Source organism: Peromyscus maniculatus, chromosome 4 (assembly GCF_049852395.1).
Source record: "Peromyscus maniculatus bairdii isolate BWxNUB_F1_BW_parent chromosome 4, HU_Pman_BW_mat_3.1, whole genome shotgun sequence".
In the NCBI taxonomy this organism is placed as follows: domain Eukaryota; kingdom Metazoa; phylum Chordata; class Mammalia; order Rodentia; family Cricetidae; genus Peromyscus; species Peromyscus maniculatus.
The window spans coordinates 68,663,113-68,679,325 of record NC_134855.1 but is presented as its reverse complement, the minus strand read 5'-3'; the positions used below and the strand labels follow the sequence as shown (position 1 = coordinate 68,679,325).

At 48.3% G+C, this 16,213-nt stretch overlaps 1 protein-coding gene across 50 annotated transcripts in view; it reads left to right on the top strand.

Moving 5' to 3' along the window:
- Atg13 (autophagy related 13) overlaps window positions 1–13,249 on the top strand; it is a 41,740-nt gene extending 28,491 nt beyond the window's left edge. For 9 of the 50 annotated variants that reach the window (XM_042275706.2, XM_042275704.2, XM_042275709.2 and 6 more), the window contains 12 exons: window positions 1,417–1,457; window positions 2,118–2,214; window positions 2,561–2,659; window positions 3,031–3,121; window positions 5,205–5,303; window positions 5,958–6,068; window positions 6,399–6,535; window positions 7,822–7,936; window positions 8,309–8,386; window positions 8,766–8,882; window positions 9,322–9,450; window positions 11,557–13,249. In XM_042275706.2, coding sequence (XP_042131640.1) covers window positions 1,417–1,457; window positions 2,118–2,214; window positions 2,561–2,659; window positions 3,031–3,121; window positions 5,205–5,303; window positions 5,958–6,068; window positions 6,399–6,535; window positions 7,822–7,936; window positions 8,309–8,386; window positions 8,766–8,882; window positions 9,322–9,450; window positions 11,557–11,634 — 1,192 coding nt within the window. In that variant the 3' untranslated portion in view covers window positions 11,635–13,249. The remainder of the gene's footprint in view (window positions 1–1,416; window positions 1,458–2,117; window positions 2,215–2,560; window positions 2,660–3,030; window positions 3,122–5,204; window positions 5,304–5,957; window positions 6,069–6,398; window positions 6,536–7,821; window positions 7,937–8,308; window positions 8,387–8,765; window positions 8,883–9,321; window positions 9,451–11,556) is intronic. The other 41 variants (XM_042275712.2, XM_076569993.1, XM_076569992.1 and 38 more) reach the window with 12 other exon arrangements.
- The last annotated feature ends 2,964 nt before the right edge of the window (window positions 13,250–16,213 follow it).

Genomic DNA, 16,213 nt, shown 5'->3' with positions numbered 1-16,213 from the left:
AGGATCAGGAGTTTAAGATCATCCTCAGCTGCATATATGAGGCCAGCCTGGGCTACATGAGACCCCTGTCTCAAACAAACAAACACATAAGCTTTTCATGCTTGATTCTACAACCTTTTCTCTTCCAGAGCTAAAGTCAACCTGTATCTGACAAAGTGATTTAAGTGTGTTTGTCCATAGCTGTAAGGAACTAGTCAGCAGTTAGTCTAGGTACTGGGTCAGTAATCCACTTCAGCACATTTTATTCAAAGCACGCACTATACTAGGCACAGAGGCTCTGGACTTAGTGGGGTGTTTGTTTTGTTTTGTTTGGGGGGATGTTTTTGAGACTATGTTTCCCTGTGTAGGCCTGGCTGTCTTGGAATTCACTCCGTAGACCAGGCTGACTTTCAACTACAGAGATCCGCCTGCTTCTGCCTCCTAAGTACTTGGATTGAAGGCGTGCATCATCATGCCCAGCAAGTGGTTCTGTTTTAATGGGGAAATTTGATACATATACATGCATAAGCACAGTTAGGACCAGGATTTGAAAACTGCATTGCAACGCCAGGGAAAAGTACTTAGGAGAGCACAGAAAGGCAGAGCTTTTTCTTACCTCCTGGACGAAGTAACATCGAGCCGCAAGGGCAAACAGAGTCTTAGCAAGTAGGAATACCGGAGGATGATCCCTGACTGCACGTGGAGTGGACAGTGGCTGACCAGGCAGAGGAGGGCATGGTGAGGGGTCAGCACAGTCCTCGTTTTACTTTGCCAAATGGGCTTGTATGGAGGAGTCTGGGAGATACAAGAATGAGAACAAGATGAGGAAGTCAGGGCTCCTGAATCACCCAAGAATGTTTTATATTGGACATGAGCTGTTGGTTTAGCCTTTGTCAAATGTAGAGCTGACTTGTAGGATTAGCATATTAATATGGAGGGACCGAAGAGAGACTTGCCAGTTATACTGAAATGATCCTATGCTGAGACTGTTTAAGAAGTCATCCTTTCTCTTGACAATACCCTAAAAACCTCTGTCTTTTTTCTCAGATGCCAAGTTGAGTGTTTGTTGAAAATTACTAGACTGTTACTTGGCTATAATAGAAGATTTCTTTCTATTCTTCATTCATTTCTTACTGTGTTGGTTACTTTTCTTGTTTTTGTGGCCAAAAACCTTAAGGGCAGATGAGATGGCCCCTCCGGTAATTAGGGCTTGCTGCACAAGCTTGGGTGTTTCTGGAGGTGCTGTTGATTCTGCCGTCTCCCCGTCTTCCTGTCTCTTCTGTAGCCATCACCACACGGTGCTCGTGCCTGAGGCTTAGCTGCAGAAAGGCGCCCATGCAGAGAAGGGAAGCAGGGCATGGTTAGGCTGTTGAGGTGTTAGACAGAGCCTTTGAAAACGGAGGATAGGGTGTCATTTTCTTTCTTTCTTCCCTACAGGATTTATTTTGGGGAAGTTCAACTGAATGGTTTAGGAGAAGGTATGTAATATTCTACCTGCCTCTGCCTCTGCTGGGATTAAAGGTGTGCACCACCACTGCTGAGCATTGTCTTCTGTTAAGATCTCTGTTTTTTTTTTTTTTTTCTTTTTTTTTTTTTTTTTTGGTTTTTCGAGACAGGGTTTCTCTGTGTAGCTTTGCGCCTTTCCTGGAACTCGCTTTGGAGACCAGGCTGGCCTCGAACTCACAGAGATCCGCCTGGCTCTGCCTCCCGAGTGCTGGGATTAAAGGCGTGCGCCACCACCGCCCGGCAAGATCTCTGTTTTTTTAAAGATTTATTTATTATGTATACAGTGTTCTGCCTGCATGTATCCCTGCAGGCCAGAAGAGGGCACCAGATCTCATTATAGATGGCTGTGAGCCATCTATATGTGTTTGCTGGGAATTGAACTCAGGACCTCTGGAAGAGCAGTCAGTTCTCTTAACCTCTAAGCCATCTCTCCAGCCCCTTAAGATCTCTTAAGACAGTGTCTTTCCTTTGCTAGCACTGGGTCAATAGAGAATACATTGCAAGTGGGAAACACACTCAAAAAACCAAAGCTGCTCTCCTCATAGTGCTGAGTAAATAGTGACTATACAACAGGCTGGCTAGGGGTTGTGTCCGTATTCTCCAGAAGAAAGTTGCTATTTTCTCTCTTCCAGGCTTCCAGACAGTTCGAGTTGGAACAGTGGGCACCCCTGTCGGCACCATCACTCTTTCCTGCGCTTACAGGATTAATTTGGCATTCATGTCTACCAGGTGAGGGAGTGGCTTGGAGTCCATAAGAGCTCTCCCAATGATGTTAAAGATGTTAAAGCTTCTGCTTCCCCAACCAAAGCTCCAAGGCTAATACTAGAGTTTACATTGCTGAAAGCCACCCTTTCCCGAAAAATGTGATTGAGAGAGTGAGAGAATATCACTGTCACACATTGGAGATTTCGAGTGTCCTCAAGCCAGTCTGTCCAGAAATAGAGTCTGTGGTTTCTATTTAGAGACAGACTTCTGGTAGACCTGCTGTAGCTCTGAAGTGAGGGGCCCTCTGTGGACTTGAAGGTGACTGGGAAGACAGTCTAACAAATACTGCAATGTGCTTATTGCATTACAGGCAATTTGAGAGGACACCACCTATCATGGGGATTATCATTGATCACTTTGTTGACCGTCCCTATCCCAGCTCCTCTCCCATGCACCCCTGCAATTACAGGTAAGGACTGGGAGATGCTCCCCCAAGCTGCCGCTAAGCAAAACATCCACTGGTCGTGTGGGTAGAAATGAAAAGGCTAGTTCCTTTCTTGCTACTGCCTGTTAGGTACACAAGGCTTGAGCCACAGCGTCTTGGGAACTTAATGAGTGTTTAGCAGTGATGTCACTTTCTCCCAGAGGAAGTTTTTTGGAGACTACATGAACACCAGTAATTTGTGGGCTATGAAAAATGTTTTTTCGGGTTGCCATTTGGCTTTATGAATTCTGCCTAAAACTTCTTGACACAAATCCCAGCCTTTTTTAATCACTGTGTACTTTCTAAAGTTGGCTACCATCATCATCAAATTCATTGTCCTTCTTCTTCCACTGTAGAACTGGTGAGGATGCTGGAGTCACGTACCCATCAGTGGAAGACTCTCAGGAAGTGTGTACCACCTCCTTTTCCACCTCCCCTCCCTCCCAGGTAGGGAAAGGGTTGTGGGCTGTTTGTGCATTCATGTGGGCCTTAGGGAACGTTGTCCAGACTTAGCTACACTCCCTTTGGTGATTGTGGTCATTTAAGGAGCTTCTTTTGTGGGGTAACAGAGAGCCTTCTTCAGCAATAATAGTGCTTGTTCCCAAGCTAACCATTCTGCTGTTGTCCTCAAATTCTAAAACTCAGTCACAGAATTCTCCTGCATTCTGACACCAGAGAACCACTCTAACCTGCCTGCATGTGTTGATTTAGTTGTTCCTTTTTTTTTTTTTTTTTTTTTTTGGTCTTTCAAAACAGGGTTTTTCTGTATAACTGACCTGACTGTCTTGGATCTTGTTCTGTAGACTGGGCTGGCCTCGAACTCTCAGAGATCCACCTTCCTCTGCCTCCGAGTGCTGGGACTAAAGGTGTGCGCCACCACACCTGGCAGCACTGCTTTACTTAATAGCTGACACAGCTCCCCATCTGCCTGTCCACATTCTCTATCCAAGCATTTCAACCTCTCACTTCTCACAGGAGTGAATCTGGATTCGAAAACCCAGTTTCATTCAGGAAAACATTCTGATGCCAGCATCCTCAGAGGAAGCATTGCCACAGTCTTGTGTTACCGGGCATGGTTGAGACTGTGACAGGCAGTCATTATTTCTGCTGGCTGAATTTTGTGGACACTTAATTATCCCCCCAAACTTCTCAGACTCGTTTACCATCTACCTCATTGCCTTATCCTCTTCTGCTTGGACTTCAGGTTTTTGCTTTTGAAATAATGTCTCACCATGTATTCTTGGCTGACCTAGAACATGCACTATGTAGACCAGGCTGGCTTTGAACTTGTGGCCATTCTCTTTTTCCTCTGCTTCCTGAGTGTTGGGATTACAAGCATGCACACTATGACTTTTGTATTATTAGTTTCTTCTAGACCTACCCATTTTACTTTTTTTTTTTTTTTTTTTTTTTTGAGATGGGAGTCTATGTAGATCAGGCTGGCCTTGAACTCGCAGAGAGCCACCTGCCTCTATCTCCTTAGCGCCAGGATTAAAGGCGTGTGCCACCATGTACTACTATAATTTTTGCTTGCTTGTTTGAAACAAGATCTCATAACTTGAAATGTAGCCAAGACTGGCTTTGAATGTCTGATCCTGCTGCCTCCACCTCCCAAGTGCTAGAATCACCATGCTCAGCTACCAGTTTGTTAATGGGGACATTTTTGTTATTAAGTTCTTTTTTTTTTTTTTTTTGGTTTTTCGAGACAGGGTTTCTCTGTGTAGCTTTGCGCCTTTCCTGGGACTCACTTGGTAGCCCAGGCTGGCCTCGAACTCACAGATAAGTTCTTTTACATTAAAAAAAAATTGTTTTACTACATTTATTTATTTTGTGGGGCCAGGGGTATGCCACACTACACATGTAGCAGTCAAAATTTAAAGCTGAAATAACAGAACCAAATGACCAGCATTTGTATAAGTAGCTTTGAAATTCTAAGAATGTTGAGAACACCCAAGCTTTTATTCTCAAGTTCTCCCAACTGCAAGACTATATGAATACACATATACACACACACACACACACACACACACACACACACACACACCACTCCCAGGATGACATAGTAAAGTGTGCGCCTGGGTTTGCTAACAGCCTGGCCAACAAATTTGAGCTCTTTAAGCCTGTCCTGCAGACTGAGAGTTTCCTGATCGAGGCCTGCGTCCTCAGTTCTGAAGTTCACCTCCATCCTGCTCCAGGCCTCGGGTTAGAGCTGTTCCCTCTTCCTCCCACACCTTTCTGGCTGATGACAGACTAATGCTTGGTTTGGGTTTCTGTTGGCTGTGTCATTCCCACTTGAGTTAGTTCATTCTCCAGCTGCCTGTCAAGGAGACAGGCTTGCGGGGCATGCCCTGCGATACATGTCACTTCTCAGCACCCCCGAGTTGCTGCTTTGGGAAGCCAGCATGCATCTCCCTGCCTCTCTCCTGAGTCACCGCTCTGTCCAGCCTCTCACTGCTGTCCCTTCTGGAGGTGTTTCTCAAGGTCCTTCTCTTTTTTCTTGTTTCTCCTGTCTCTGTGTGTCTGTGCACAGTGTGTGTTTACTGTCACAAAGGCACATTTTCAGACCCCTACTCCTGTGGTGACGGACACTCTGAGGGTCCCCATGGCAGGACTGGCCTTTTCCCATCAAGTGAGTTCCTAATGGGAAGAAGGGGATGTGATCAGATGGCTTCTTTCTACTTAAAAAAACGAAAGCAGAGTACAGGGTATAGTTATTTAGCCCCTAAGTTTTCTGTGGGATTATTTTAAGGCTTGGTAATTACTTTTAACAGGACACAGCCACAGCCCAGCAACCCAAAATAGTGGTTTTTATTTGCCCTTCCCCATTTATGTGAAAAATACATGGAGTTATTTATATCAGATTTCCAAATAAACAGTCCATGACTGGTAATCTTTCTATTTTCAATATAAATAGGAGCTGTCCATTCCCTGGGGTGATAGAGGTGTGATTAGAGAAGATAGTTTTAGTTTCAAAGGGATCTCAAGGACAAAAGAGAAAATAGGATGACATGGGAAATTCACCCCAGGATTGTGCCCAGGAGATCTGCTGAGCTGGAAACAGAGAACTAGGTAACCAAGCATTCACTGGAGGCCTTTGGGAAGCTCTAAAGCTAATCCCAGATCAAACAAGTCTCTGTTTTCTTAATGAAGGCCTGGCCCACCCTTGCCCCTCATTCCACTGTAATCTGCTCCTGCCTTTCTGCTGAGTTCCAGCATGGGTCACATGCTAGGATTGCCTTTTTCTCCCTGCCTCTCCTCCGCCCTCTGTTTTTCTCTTGCTCAGCTCTCAAGCTCTCGCCTTTCCTATCAGCCTGCTGTCCTGGGCCTTGGATCGGCTGACCTGGCTTATCCAGTAGTGTTTGCTGCTGGCTTAAACACTACACACACTCACCAGGTACCTTTCAGGATGGGGAGGACCACGGGCTTCCCAGGGCTGACTCCCCCCCCCCCTCGGGGCAACAGGGTAACTTGGAGGACTAAAATGATTTTCTGAGAAGGTGGATCCTCAGATTTTTAGAGGGGAAAGACTGCCAGGGTTTCACTCTCTCTTCCCTTTTCCCTCTATAGTTATCACCATGCATGTCTTCTAGTAGCCATATCCCAAGAGAATTAAGGTCTAAGATGCTGCTTCCCTGGTGGAGGCATTGGGGATGGGAAAGCTTATGAGGTTCACCTGCTGTGTGGCCTTGCCATAGTTCATTTTGTCTTTCCATTCCCTCCAAAGCTGATGGTTCCAGGGAAGGAAGGTGGGGTACCTCTTGCTCCCAACCAGCCTGCTCACGGCACCCAGGCTGACCAGGAGAGACTGGTGACTCACACACCTTCTGATGGGACCCACTGTGCTGCCACGCCCTCTAGCAGGTGAGTTCCATCCTGGCGCTGCAGCTGCTAATGCCAGCCAGGGACCTGGATGCCCCGACACACAAACTCAGCTTGATATTTCCTGCTCCAAAGGGGTAAAGGTCTTTGATGAGAGTCTAATATTGCAGCTAGTATGTGAGGAAGCTATCCAGGGCTGAGCTGCTAAGAGGACTTTCTTCTTCATTGAACATTGTGTGTGTGCATACACACACACACACACACACACACACACACACACACACACACACACACACACACACACACACACACACACACAAGTGCAGTCTGCACCCTGACTGCATAGTGGCATAGTGCCTGTTCCTTCTGAGCAGGCTAAGCACTGTCTCTGGAAAGCTGCATTGAAAGCTGTTTGGACAGTCCTGGGATAATGAGAAGACATTCTCCTCCCCTCACAAACCTTCTCAGTAGACAATGCCTGTTGTACTTTTTCATTGGCACAGTTGAGTAGTGGGAAGGGAAATCTTTGGAAAATAATTTATTCTATCCTGTCTTTTCAAATGTTGAACCTTTTTCACCTCAACCCCAATGGCATGATCAAAGGAAGAGCTATTGGTCACTTAGTGCTCCAGTTTTGTGATCCTGGCCTCCTGCTGGTCCTGTCTAGGAGTAGCTATGATAGCGGACCCTGAATGGTGAGGGCTCTGAGAGTCAGGTCCTAAGAACTCAGAAGCTTCCTCAGTGCTGGGATTAAAGGCGTGTACCACTAAGCCCAGCTTTAAACTATAGGGTCTTACGGTATTTTTAGTTAATCAGAAAAAAGGGGGCTAGAGGGGCTGGAGAGATGGCTCAACAGTTAAGAGCACTGACTGCTCTTCCAGAGGACCTGGGTTCAACTCCCGGCACCCACATAACAGCCCACAACTGTAACTCCAAGATCTGATAACCTTACACAGACAGACACGCAGGCAAAACACCAATGGACATAAAATTAAAAAATGAATGAATTTAAAAGGGGCTGAACTGTGAGGTAAATGCTAACCTGCAGCTTCCTGAGAGCTGCTTACTGTGTCTGGCCGCTGTGTGTGGTTGTCACCGGCATTTCCGATAGGATTTTATGAGCTCACACCATTACAGTGTGACGTTTCATTCACATATGTGAGCCTTTTAGTTGTTCCAGAAAGTCCAGTCTTCTTCCAAGCCAAAAGGCAAGACAATGGTAGCAGCTGGCCTTCTTTTCCAGGCTTCAGTCACACAGGAAGGTGGTCTCAGTGACTAGAGTTGTTCTGTGTTTGAGAGTGAGCACCCACTTTCTCTTTCTTCTTTAGTGAGGACACTGAGACTGTGTCTAACAGCAGTGAGGGACGGGCCTCACCCCATGACGTCTTGGAGACTATCTTTGTCCGAAAAGTGGGAGCATTTGTCAACAAACCCATCAACCAGGTAATTTTTCCTGCCACCGCCCTGGTTAATATCTGTGTTCTTAGTGTAAGCTCCCTGCACACTGTCCTGTGGAACTGCTGAAAATGCTTGCAAAATTTGTATGTGTGCATGTTTGTCTTTGAAGAGGATCAATAGCCAGTGGGCCCTGTGACATGCTGTTCCTCAGTTACTGTGACTAAGCATTCCCGACCACACTCCCATAGTCCTCTGCTGTGAACATACTTGGTTGGAGACACGGAGGGCAAGGCGGCCAGGGTAGCATGATTGGCCTAGCTATGTAAAGTTGCTGGACCTCTAGGCTGCTGACAGCCTGTAAGAAACAGGTGTGCTAGGGGAAGCCGGCAGGAACACTTCTCTCCTTTATCTCTTCAGGTGACCCTGACAAGTTTGGACATACCCTTTGCCATGTTTGCTCCCAAGAATTTGGAGCTGGAGGATGCTGATCCTATGGTGAGCCCACCAGTGACTCCCAGTTCCCAGTAGATGCTACAGTGGCCATCCTCCCTGGCCAGTCACTAAGTCCTCTACAGGACTTAAGCCAGGCTCTGGCTTATGCATTTGCAGTCAGCATTGTCTCTTGTTTCCTTTGTTTGATTTGAGATAGGGGCTTGCTACAAAGCCAAAGCTGGCCTGGAACTCTGTGTAGCCCAGGAAAATCTCCAACTTGAAGTTCTCCTGCCTCAGCCTCAGCCTCCTGAGTGCTGGGGTTGCAGGCATGCATCTCCATGCTCAGTGCAGCAGTATGTTTCTGCCCTAACTGTCAGACAGCGCACAGTAACCCATAGCCTACTCACAGAGTCTGCACTGACTCCACCTTATTCTGAATTAGGTGAACCCCCCGGACTCTCCAGAGACCACGTCTCCCCTCCACGGCAGCCTGCACTCAGATGGCTCCAGCGGGGGCAGCAGTGGCAATACACATGACGACTTTGTAATGATTGACTTTGTAAGTTACAGTCACCACACTTGCTCTTTGCTGTTCTCTGGAGAGTAAACCTAGAAGCATCTGCTGCCTGTGAACGAGATTTTCATTTCGGATGGGGAGGTGCACAGGCTGCAAGGATACTCTGGGGACACATTTGGAACCTGGGAACAGCAAGGCTTTTAGGATCACAGCTTTGGTTGAAATTCAGTGTGTATTGGGTTTTCCAAAAGCCCTTTGCTTAGGAGGAGTTTGAAGGGAGGGTCATAAACCTAACCAGGGGAAGGAATGGCATCATCGGACTAGATGTACCAGACAAGCAAGCTACAAAGACTTCCTCTCCCTTAGATGAGCCTAGAAGACACTTCCCTGAAAAGAAAGAGTCTTGTCGTGAGATAACTCTTTTTTGGTTTTCCTTCATGGTCCAAAGATGAACTAAGTTGAGTTTGTGTTGTTTTTAAAGAAACCTGCTTTTTCTAAAGACGACATTCTTCCGATGGACTTGGGGACCTTTTACCGTGAATTTCAGAATCCCCCTCAGCTGAGCAGCCTCTCCATAGATATTGGAGCCCAGTCTATGGCGGAAGACTTGGTAAGGAAACCCCTTCCCTCCCGCGGCTCCTCTTCCTGCCTCCTATCCTCATGAGCCACAGGCTTGGAACTTGGTTAACGCCATCCTGCCCCTTTGCCTTCCATCTTTGCTGAAAAGGACAGAAGTACTTTTAGCTGGTTATCACTTTTTGGTCATACTTGACATGTACGCGGTGCCTGGCAGTTGTCTTGAATTGCCTTGACTCACTTTTCTTGTGCACAGCACTTTGAAAATATTTACTTACTGTGCGTTTGTGTCTATGCCACAGCATATGTGTGGCACTCAGGTCAGAGGACACCATGTAGGGTTGCTCTCCCTTTCTGCCTTTACCTGGATTCCAAGGATCAAACTCGCCTTATTAAGATTGTACAATAAGTACTCTTCCCCATGAAGCCATCTCACTGGCCCTTTTCAGCACTTGGTGTTGCTCACACACTTCTGGACCTGCTCTTCACTGCCGGGCACATACCTTTGTACTGGACAAAGGAACACACAGGTCCTGAGTAAGGGTCAGTGTTCTTGTCTTCCTTGGATGGCTTCATTCTCCATTCAGCCCTTTTATATTGCTGGGCCAGAGTCCTGAGATAGGCTATGATCACCACATCTCTGCTTATGCATTTCCTATTCCCTGCATCTGAAGAGCAGAAGAGTGCCCTGAACAAACCATGGACTTGGGGCACTTGTGCTCTGAGACAAGGTCTCACTAAGGTAGGACTGTGTCCCTGGCAGAAATCTGGGTCCTCAGGAAGTGCTACTCTTGGTTTGCCTTAGCACGGTTGAGAAAGCCGTGCCCAAGAATCACAGTGCAAAAAGAAAACTAAGTATTTGCTTTTTTTTTTTTTTTTTTTGACAGTCTACGTAGCCCTTGCTGTTCTAAAATTCACTGTGTAAACCAGGCTGGCCTCAGACTCAGCGATCCCCCTGCATCTGCTGAGATTAAAGGTGTGTGCTTCCACACCTGGCTCTAAGTATTAGCCTTAAATGGGGCTAAGCGCCAAACTAACACACACATTCTCAATCCTCCTGTCCCCCCGTGTGTAACGGGATGAACCCTGGGCCTTGGGCCTTGCACACCACACCCACCTCATCCTTCAGTACCAGCTAACACTATAGGTGCTTTAGCTTGACTCTTGTAAACTAGGTTTTCATCCTGACCCACTTTACAGACTGGAACCCCTGTGATGAAGTGCCTTGCCTAGGACAACGACAGTCCCAGCTTTGACCTCACAGTGCGGAGCTCCTGAGCTTAGCCCTCTGATCACTGGCATGTACTGAGAAGGAAACAAGGTCCAAGAGTTTGAGCTGTGGTCCCCTAACCAGGACTAGCCGAGGCTTGCCTTCCCTCTGGGCAGTGGCCACCAGACTCGCCTCAGTTGTTAGGGTGTCCAAGCCACTTTAATGTCTAAAACACACCCACTTTTCCCAGGCCCCTTATGCTTTTACCTAACCCATTGTGGAAGGTCACCCTGCAGTTTAAGGCCTCTGGTGTAGTTTCTGTTGCTTACCCCTGGTGGAGGCAGTCTATGGGGAGGACCAGGTCTTCATTAACAGCTGGCGCTGCAGGACAGGCTGGCAGCCTATGGTTGTCTTTTTCTTGATGGTTTTGTAGTGACTTTCAGTCCCATCCCCAGCCAGTCTAAGGATGCAGGTGTCCAGCCTCCCACAGACCTGTGTCAGTCTTGAAAGTGCAGTGGCTGCTTTGTCCTTGTTTTCCGAGGGCCTTTTGATACCCACGAAGTATAGGAAAGGTCCCCTTTTAAAACTTTTCCTGGATTGACTGAGCTCTAAAGATGCAGTTTAATTTTAGAGTCTGTCTGCTCTATACAGAGGCTATTTCATGTTTATTTTCTCATTGTCATGTTTTTGTCAGTTTACCTAGCTCATGAGTTGTGGTTCACTTTGATTCATCAGGCTATGATGCAGCCTGGTGACATCCCCAAACTATGAGGACTCACCCCCTCTTCCTCCCCACCTCTGTTCACCTGCCCTGCCTTTCAGCCAGCCTGGCACTGCCCAGTTCTGTCTCCCTTCGTGCACTCTGCTGATGGGCTGGCTGCCGCTCCCAGGCCTTCTGAAGTAAGCTTCTCTCCTCTCCTTGCTCTACAGGATTCCTTACCAGAGAAGCTGGCTGTGCATGAGAAGAATGTCCGAGAATTTGATGCCTTTGTTGAAACCCTGCAGTAAGAGTGTCCCGAGTATCCGCAGCATCCCCTTTCTATGGACCCAGCAGAGAACCTCGACTCCTCAGCAGCTCCCTGCCTTCCTGCTGTCTCTGGCCAGGTGAAAGACATTGTGGTTCCCTTTGGACCTCCTGGAGACTCATGGCAGCAGTCAGGCCCAGTGCCAGACTTTGGGAGGACTCTGGCTATAACTGAAGAGCTTCAGCAGGGACCATCCTCGGCTGCTTCACAAAGGGTGGCATCCTGTTCTTCTGCTGCCAGCCTCCTGCCTGGTCTACTACCCTGCAGACGGCCCTGCCTGCTCGTCCTTACCATCAGCCGCCTGACATTCCAGGTGGTGGCTGGGAGACTGGGCAAGGCAGAAAGAGCAAGGAGACCAAGCTGGGCCAAGGAGGGCTCTGTCACCAGTAGATCCTGGACCACCCCCCTCTCCCTCCTTCTTTCCCCCTCCTTTCCCTCCATCCTAACTCATGAGAGTCACGGAAAGGTTCTTCCCTCCCTCCTCATCCTCCCTCAATTGCTGCTGCTTGGATATAGGACATGGTAAATATTTATTACTTTCAGAGAAATCAGATATTTTATAGAAAATATGGGTGGGGTTAGCAGTGTCACTGGGAAGAAGGATGAGTGCCTCCTGTGCAGATTCCTCAGAACCTGCCCTGCTGCTGAGGATCTTCCCTTGCATCCAAGGAGAGACTGGGAGTGGGACTGGCAGGGGCAGAGTGGCCCGCTCAAGCTCCCGCATGGAGCGGCACTGACTGCAGGCCGGCTTTGCTTGCTTGCTGTGTGCTCCTGCTGAGATCTCCTAGACACAGCATCTGCAAAGTCTGCCCAAGAAATCCCGGGTATGTTCAATGTGATGACTCCTCAAGACACACGGTGCCCAAGGGAGCACTGCGTCCTGTGCTCGAGTCCCTGAGCCTAGAGCAGGACTGGGGAGCTATTCCTCCCTCCCTCCCTCTAATTCCAGAGTCTATGTGGCCCTGGGTTTACAAGCTGGATTGGTTCCCTTTTGAGAAACCACAGCTGAGCTTATGGTTGACTTAAACCTTCAGGTATTGTTGCTTGAGTAAGTCAAGTGCCTCTGCCAGCCTGCCCTGTTCCTCTGGTCCCCGGCTCCTCACTGGCAGCAGCTGTTATTCACTGGAGCAGGTGGCTCACAACTGCTTGTTAGTAATCTGCATGTAATCCTGGAGCCTTTCCCTGTGCATGCTTCTGCTGCCACAGAGAAGTGTGCCCAGCAGTGGTGGCCAGATGGCACTGCAGCCTTTGGATCAGGTACATTGGCCTACTGAACCAGATTGGCTCCCAGAGCCAGCACTGAGTCGGGTGAGGGCATGGATTCTTGGCAAGGCTCAGCCAGTGGCCTTTGTAGGCGGCAGCCTTTGTGTCCCAGACCTATCAGGGAAGCTGAGCAGAGCATCCTTCAAGGTGGCCTGTGCCCTTCAGCCCTGCACAGTGGAAAAGAAAAGATGGGTTCTAGACCAACTCCTGCAGCCAGGCTCAGGCTGGGACCAGGTGGCCGCGAGGCCCCTTCCTTCTCCAGTGCTTTGTTGGGAAATGAGAGTTACACTTGGAAATATAATCAAGAGATTTCCAATAAAGTTTTCTGTACTTTACAGTTTCCTATTCCAGATGTGGTCTGGACTAGTCCCGCCTCTCTATAGGACTGGGCCACCATCAGGCTCCACTAGAGGGAAGGGTGGAGCCTGAATTTCAGAAAGTCTTTGACTCTCGGGGCTGCTTGAGTCTTGGGGCTTGACCAAGTACCTAACAGCCTTAGCTCCCTAGAGCCTTGTTCTGTTCCCCGGGACAGGGCCATGTGCTTGAATGTTCAGTGACACAAAATCTCTTTAAAGGCTGGGCTGTTGTCACCAGCATTCTGTCCCCTTGCATAGCATACTCCCCACCTCCTGCAGGACATAAAATACGCAGGGAGAAAGGCAGCAGCAGCGGCTACAACACGGAATGGTGGCTGATGGACTGAAAGGGGTCGTGGCTGAGCAGATGAGGAGAGTGGGGGGAAGTCAGTGGCCTGTCAGATTCCAGCCAGGGCAGTGGACTCTCAGGAGTGGTGAGGAACAGGAGAGCCCAGCAGGGATTAGGACTGACACACACGTGCAGCCCAGCTAGGGCTCCAGTCTTCAGATCGCCGGGAAAACCAGCCACTACCTCCTAGTGCACATTGCAGAGCTGAAGGCAGGGCCAATGAACAGATAATCCTAGATGCAAAAGTGAACTAGATAATTGCTGTGTGAGTCCCCTGTACCTGCACAGTCAAGTCTGCACCAAGACAGGAGAATGGGACCATCAAGAAATTCTAAGTCAGCCCACTCTGCCAGTAAAAGCCTGGGTGCCCTTGTAAATGACATCTGATGCAGACAGTAACACTTGAGAACACAGCAGCTGTCCAAACCTGGGTCAGAAACAGTAACATCCTTGCTGAGCCACCTTTGGCTGGAGTCTCCAAAAACAGTGCTCAGCTGCTCCATGACCAGCAGTGTGTCTCATTGTGTGTGTGTGTGTGTGTGTGTGTGTGTGTGTGTGTGTGTGTGCGCGCGCGCGCGCGCCACCACCCGGCAGCGTCTCATTCTTAAAACAACCTATACCTGCGAGACCTCTTGTTGCTAAGGTTTTGTTTAGCTGGCACCTAAGGAACTGCAGAGGCCCTGCCAGGAGCACAACCCAAGTAAACAGCTCTCCCTGTCTCTGGCCCTGCAGTTTCCCTGGCTCACTGCCTCAAGGTTCCAAAGTGTCACTGAGCAGAGCTAGCAAGAAAGGAACTGCCAAAGTCTTGTGTCTCAAGGCACCTGGAATCAGGCCACAGTTGTGCAATGGAGCTGCTTCCTTGAAGCTCAGAACCAGTGTTTATAACCAGTCTTAACACTGTCAGAACCAGCAACTCTGGCTGCTGCCCTTCCCCTAAAGAGGAAAAGCAGGCCCAGTTGCTGGGCCACCGTAACCTCCTGATAGCAATAGGCAGATATTTGGAACCTACCCTTGATAACTGTGACAGGTAAAATTCTGTCTTCCTCCCACTTGCAAGCCATTAAATTGCCATAAAATACACATAAAAGACAAGTAAGTGTGAGGTTGGCGGTGGCGGCAGCAGCGCACGCCTTTAATCCCAGCATTTGGGAGGCAGAGGCAGGTAGCTCCTCTGAGTTCAAGGCCAGCCTGGTCCACAGTGCAAGTTCCAGGACAACCAAGGCTATATAGAAACCCTGTCTTGAAAAAACAAAATAAACAAAAAAGTGTAATGGTACAAGCTTATAATCACTGCACTCAAAAGGATCACAAGTTTGAAACGAGCCTAAGATTTATCATCTTGGGTGTAGTGGTGCACGCCTTTGAATCCAGCACTGAATGACAGAGGCAGGGGGATCTCTGAGTTCCAGTTCCACAACAGCTGCATCCCCAGCATGAAAGTAACCATTTCAACCTTTAAAACCAAGCAAAATCTACTCAAAAGAGGGAAGGAGAGCAGACTGTGTGGCAGTGGAGAGTCAGGTTGGGGGGGAGGGGGGGTGAAAGAAAAGAGGAAAACTGAATCCCAGATGGCTGCCACATGAGGCTGGGATGATCCCTCTGGTCACTTTTCCCAGAGGAACCAGTTTTTGATAAATGTCCCAGTTGGAAGCCAATCCACCAATAGAGTGGGTAAGAATCAAGACTCAAGCCCGAGGGCTGAGCGTGACGGTCTATGCCTTCAATCCCAGCATTCAGGAGGTGAGTGGATCTCTGTTCAGTGTGAGGCCAGCCTAGTCTACACAGTTCCAGGAGTCAGACCCTGTCTCAAAAATAAACAAAAAAATTCAATCCTTAATATGACTGTAATGCCCATCCTGATGTCCAACATGTTCACTCTAGTTCTCTCCCTTTTAAGTTCCCTTCACACAATCAGCTGGGAGAAGAGGCCCTGGTCCTACTATACAACACAAGGTAACAGCTGGAATGCTGCAGATATAAAAATATGAATGGTGACTTGGTACTTCCTTGCCCAGAGAATGATCAACCAGGAAAGGGAAAAGACAGTTTCACAGAGCACTGTCTTCCAGGCATAATATGGCTCTTAGCTTTTTTTAAAAATCTGTATGTGTGGATGTATGTCTGTGTAGAATGTGTATGTAGTGCCCAGAGGCCAGAGGAGGGCACTGGAACTGGAGTTAGAAATGGTTGTAAGCTGCTGTGTGGGTGATGGGAATTGAACCCAGGTCCTCTGGAAGAGCACCAAGTGCCCTTCTTAACTCTTCATTCTCTAGCTCTCAGCCCTTATTTAACCAGAGCAGGTGTTACATGCATGTGACCTTCAGGACAAGGGGGGGTGAAAGAAAAGAGGAAAACTGAATCCCAGATGGCTGCCACATGAGGCTGGGATGATCCCTCTGGTCACTTTTCCCAGAGGAACCAGTTTTTGATAAATGTCCCAGTTGGAAGCCAATCCACCAATAGAGTGGGTAAGAATCAAGACTCAAGCCCGAGGGCTGAGCGTGACGGTCTATGCCTTCAATCCCAGCATTCAGGAGGTGAGTGGATCTCTGTTCAGTGTGAGGCCAGCCTAGTCTACACAGTTCCAGGAGTCA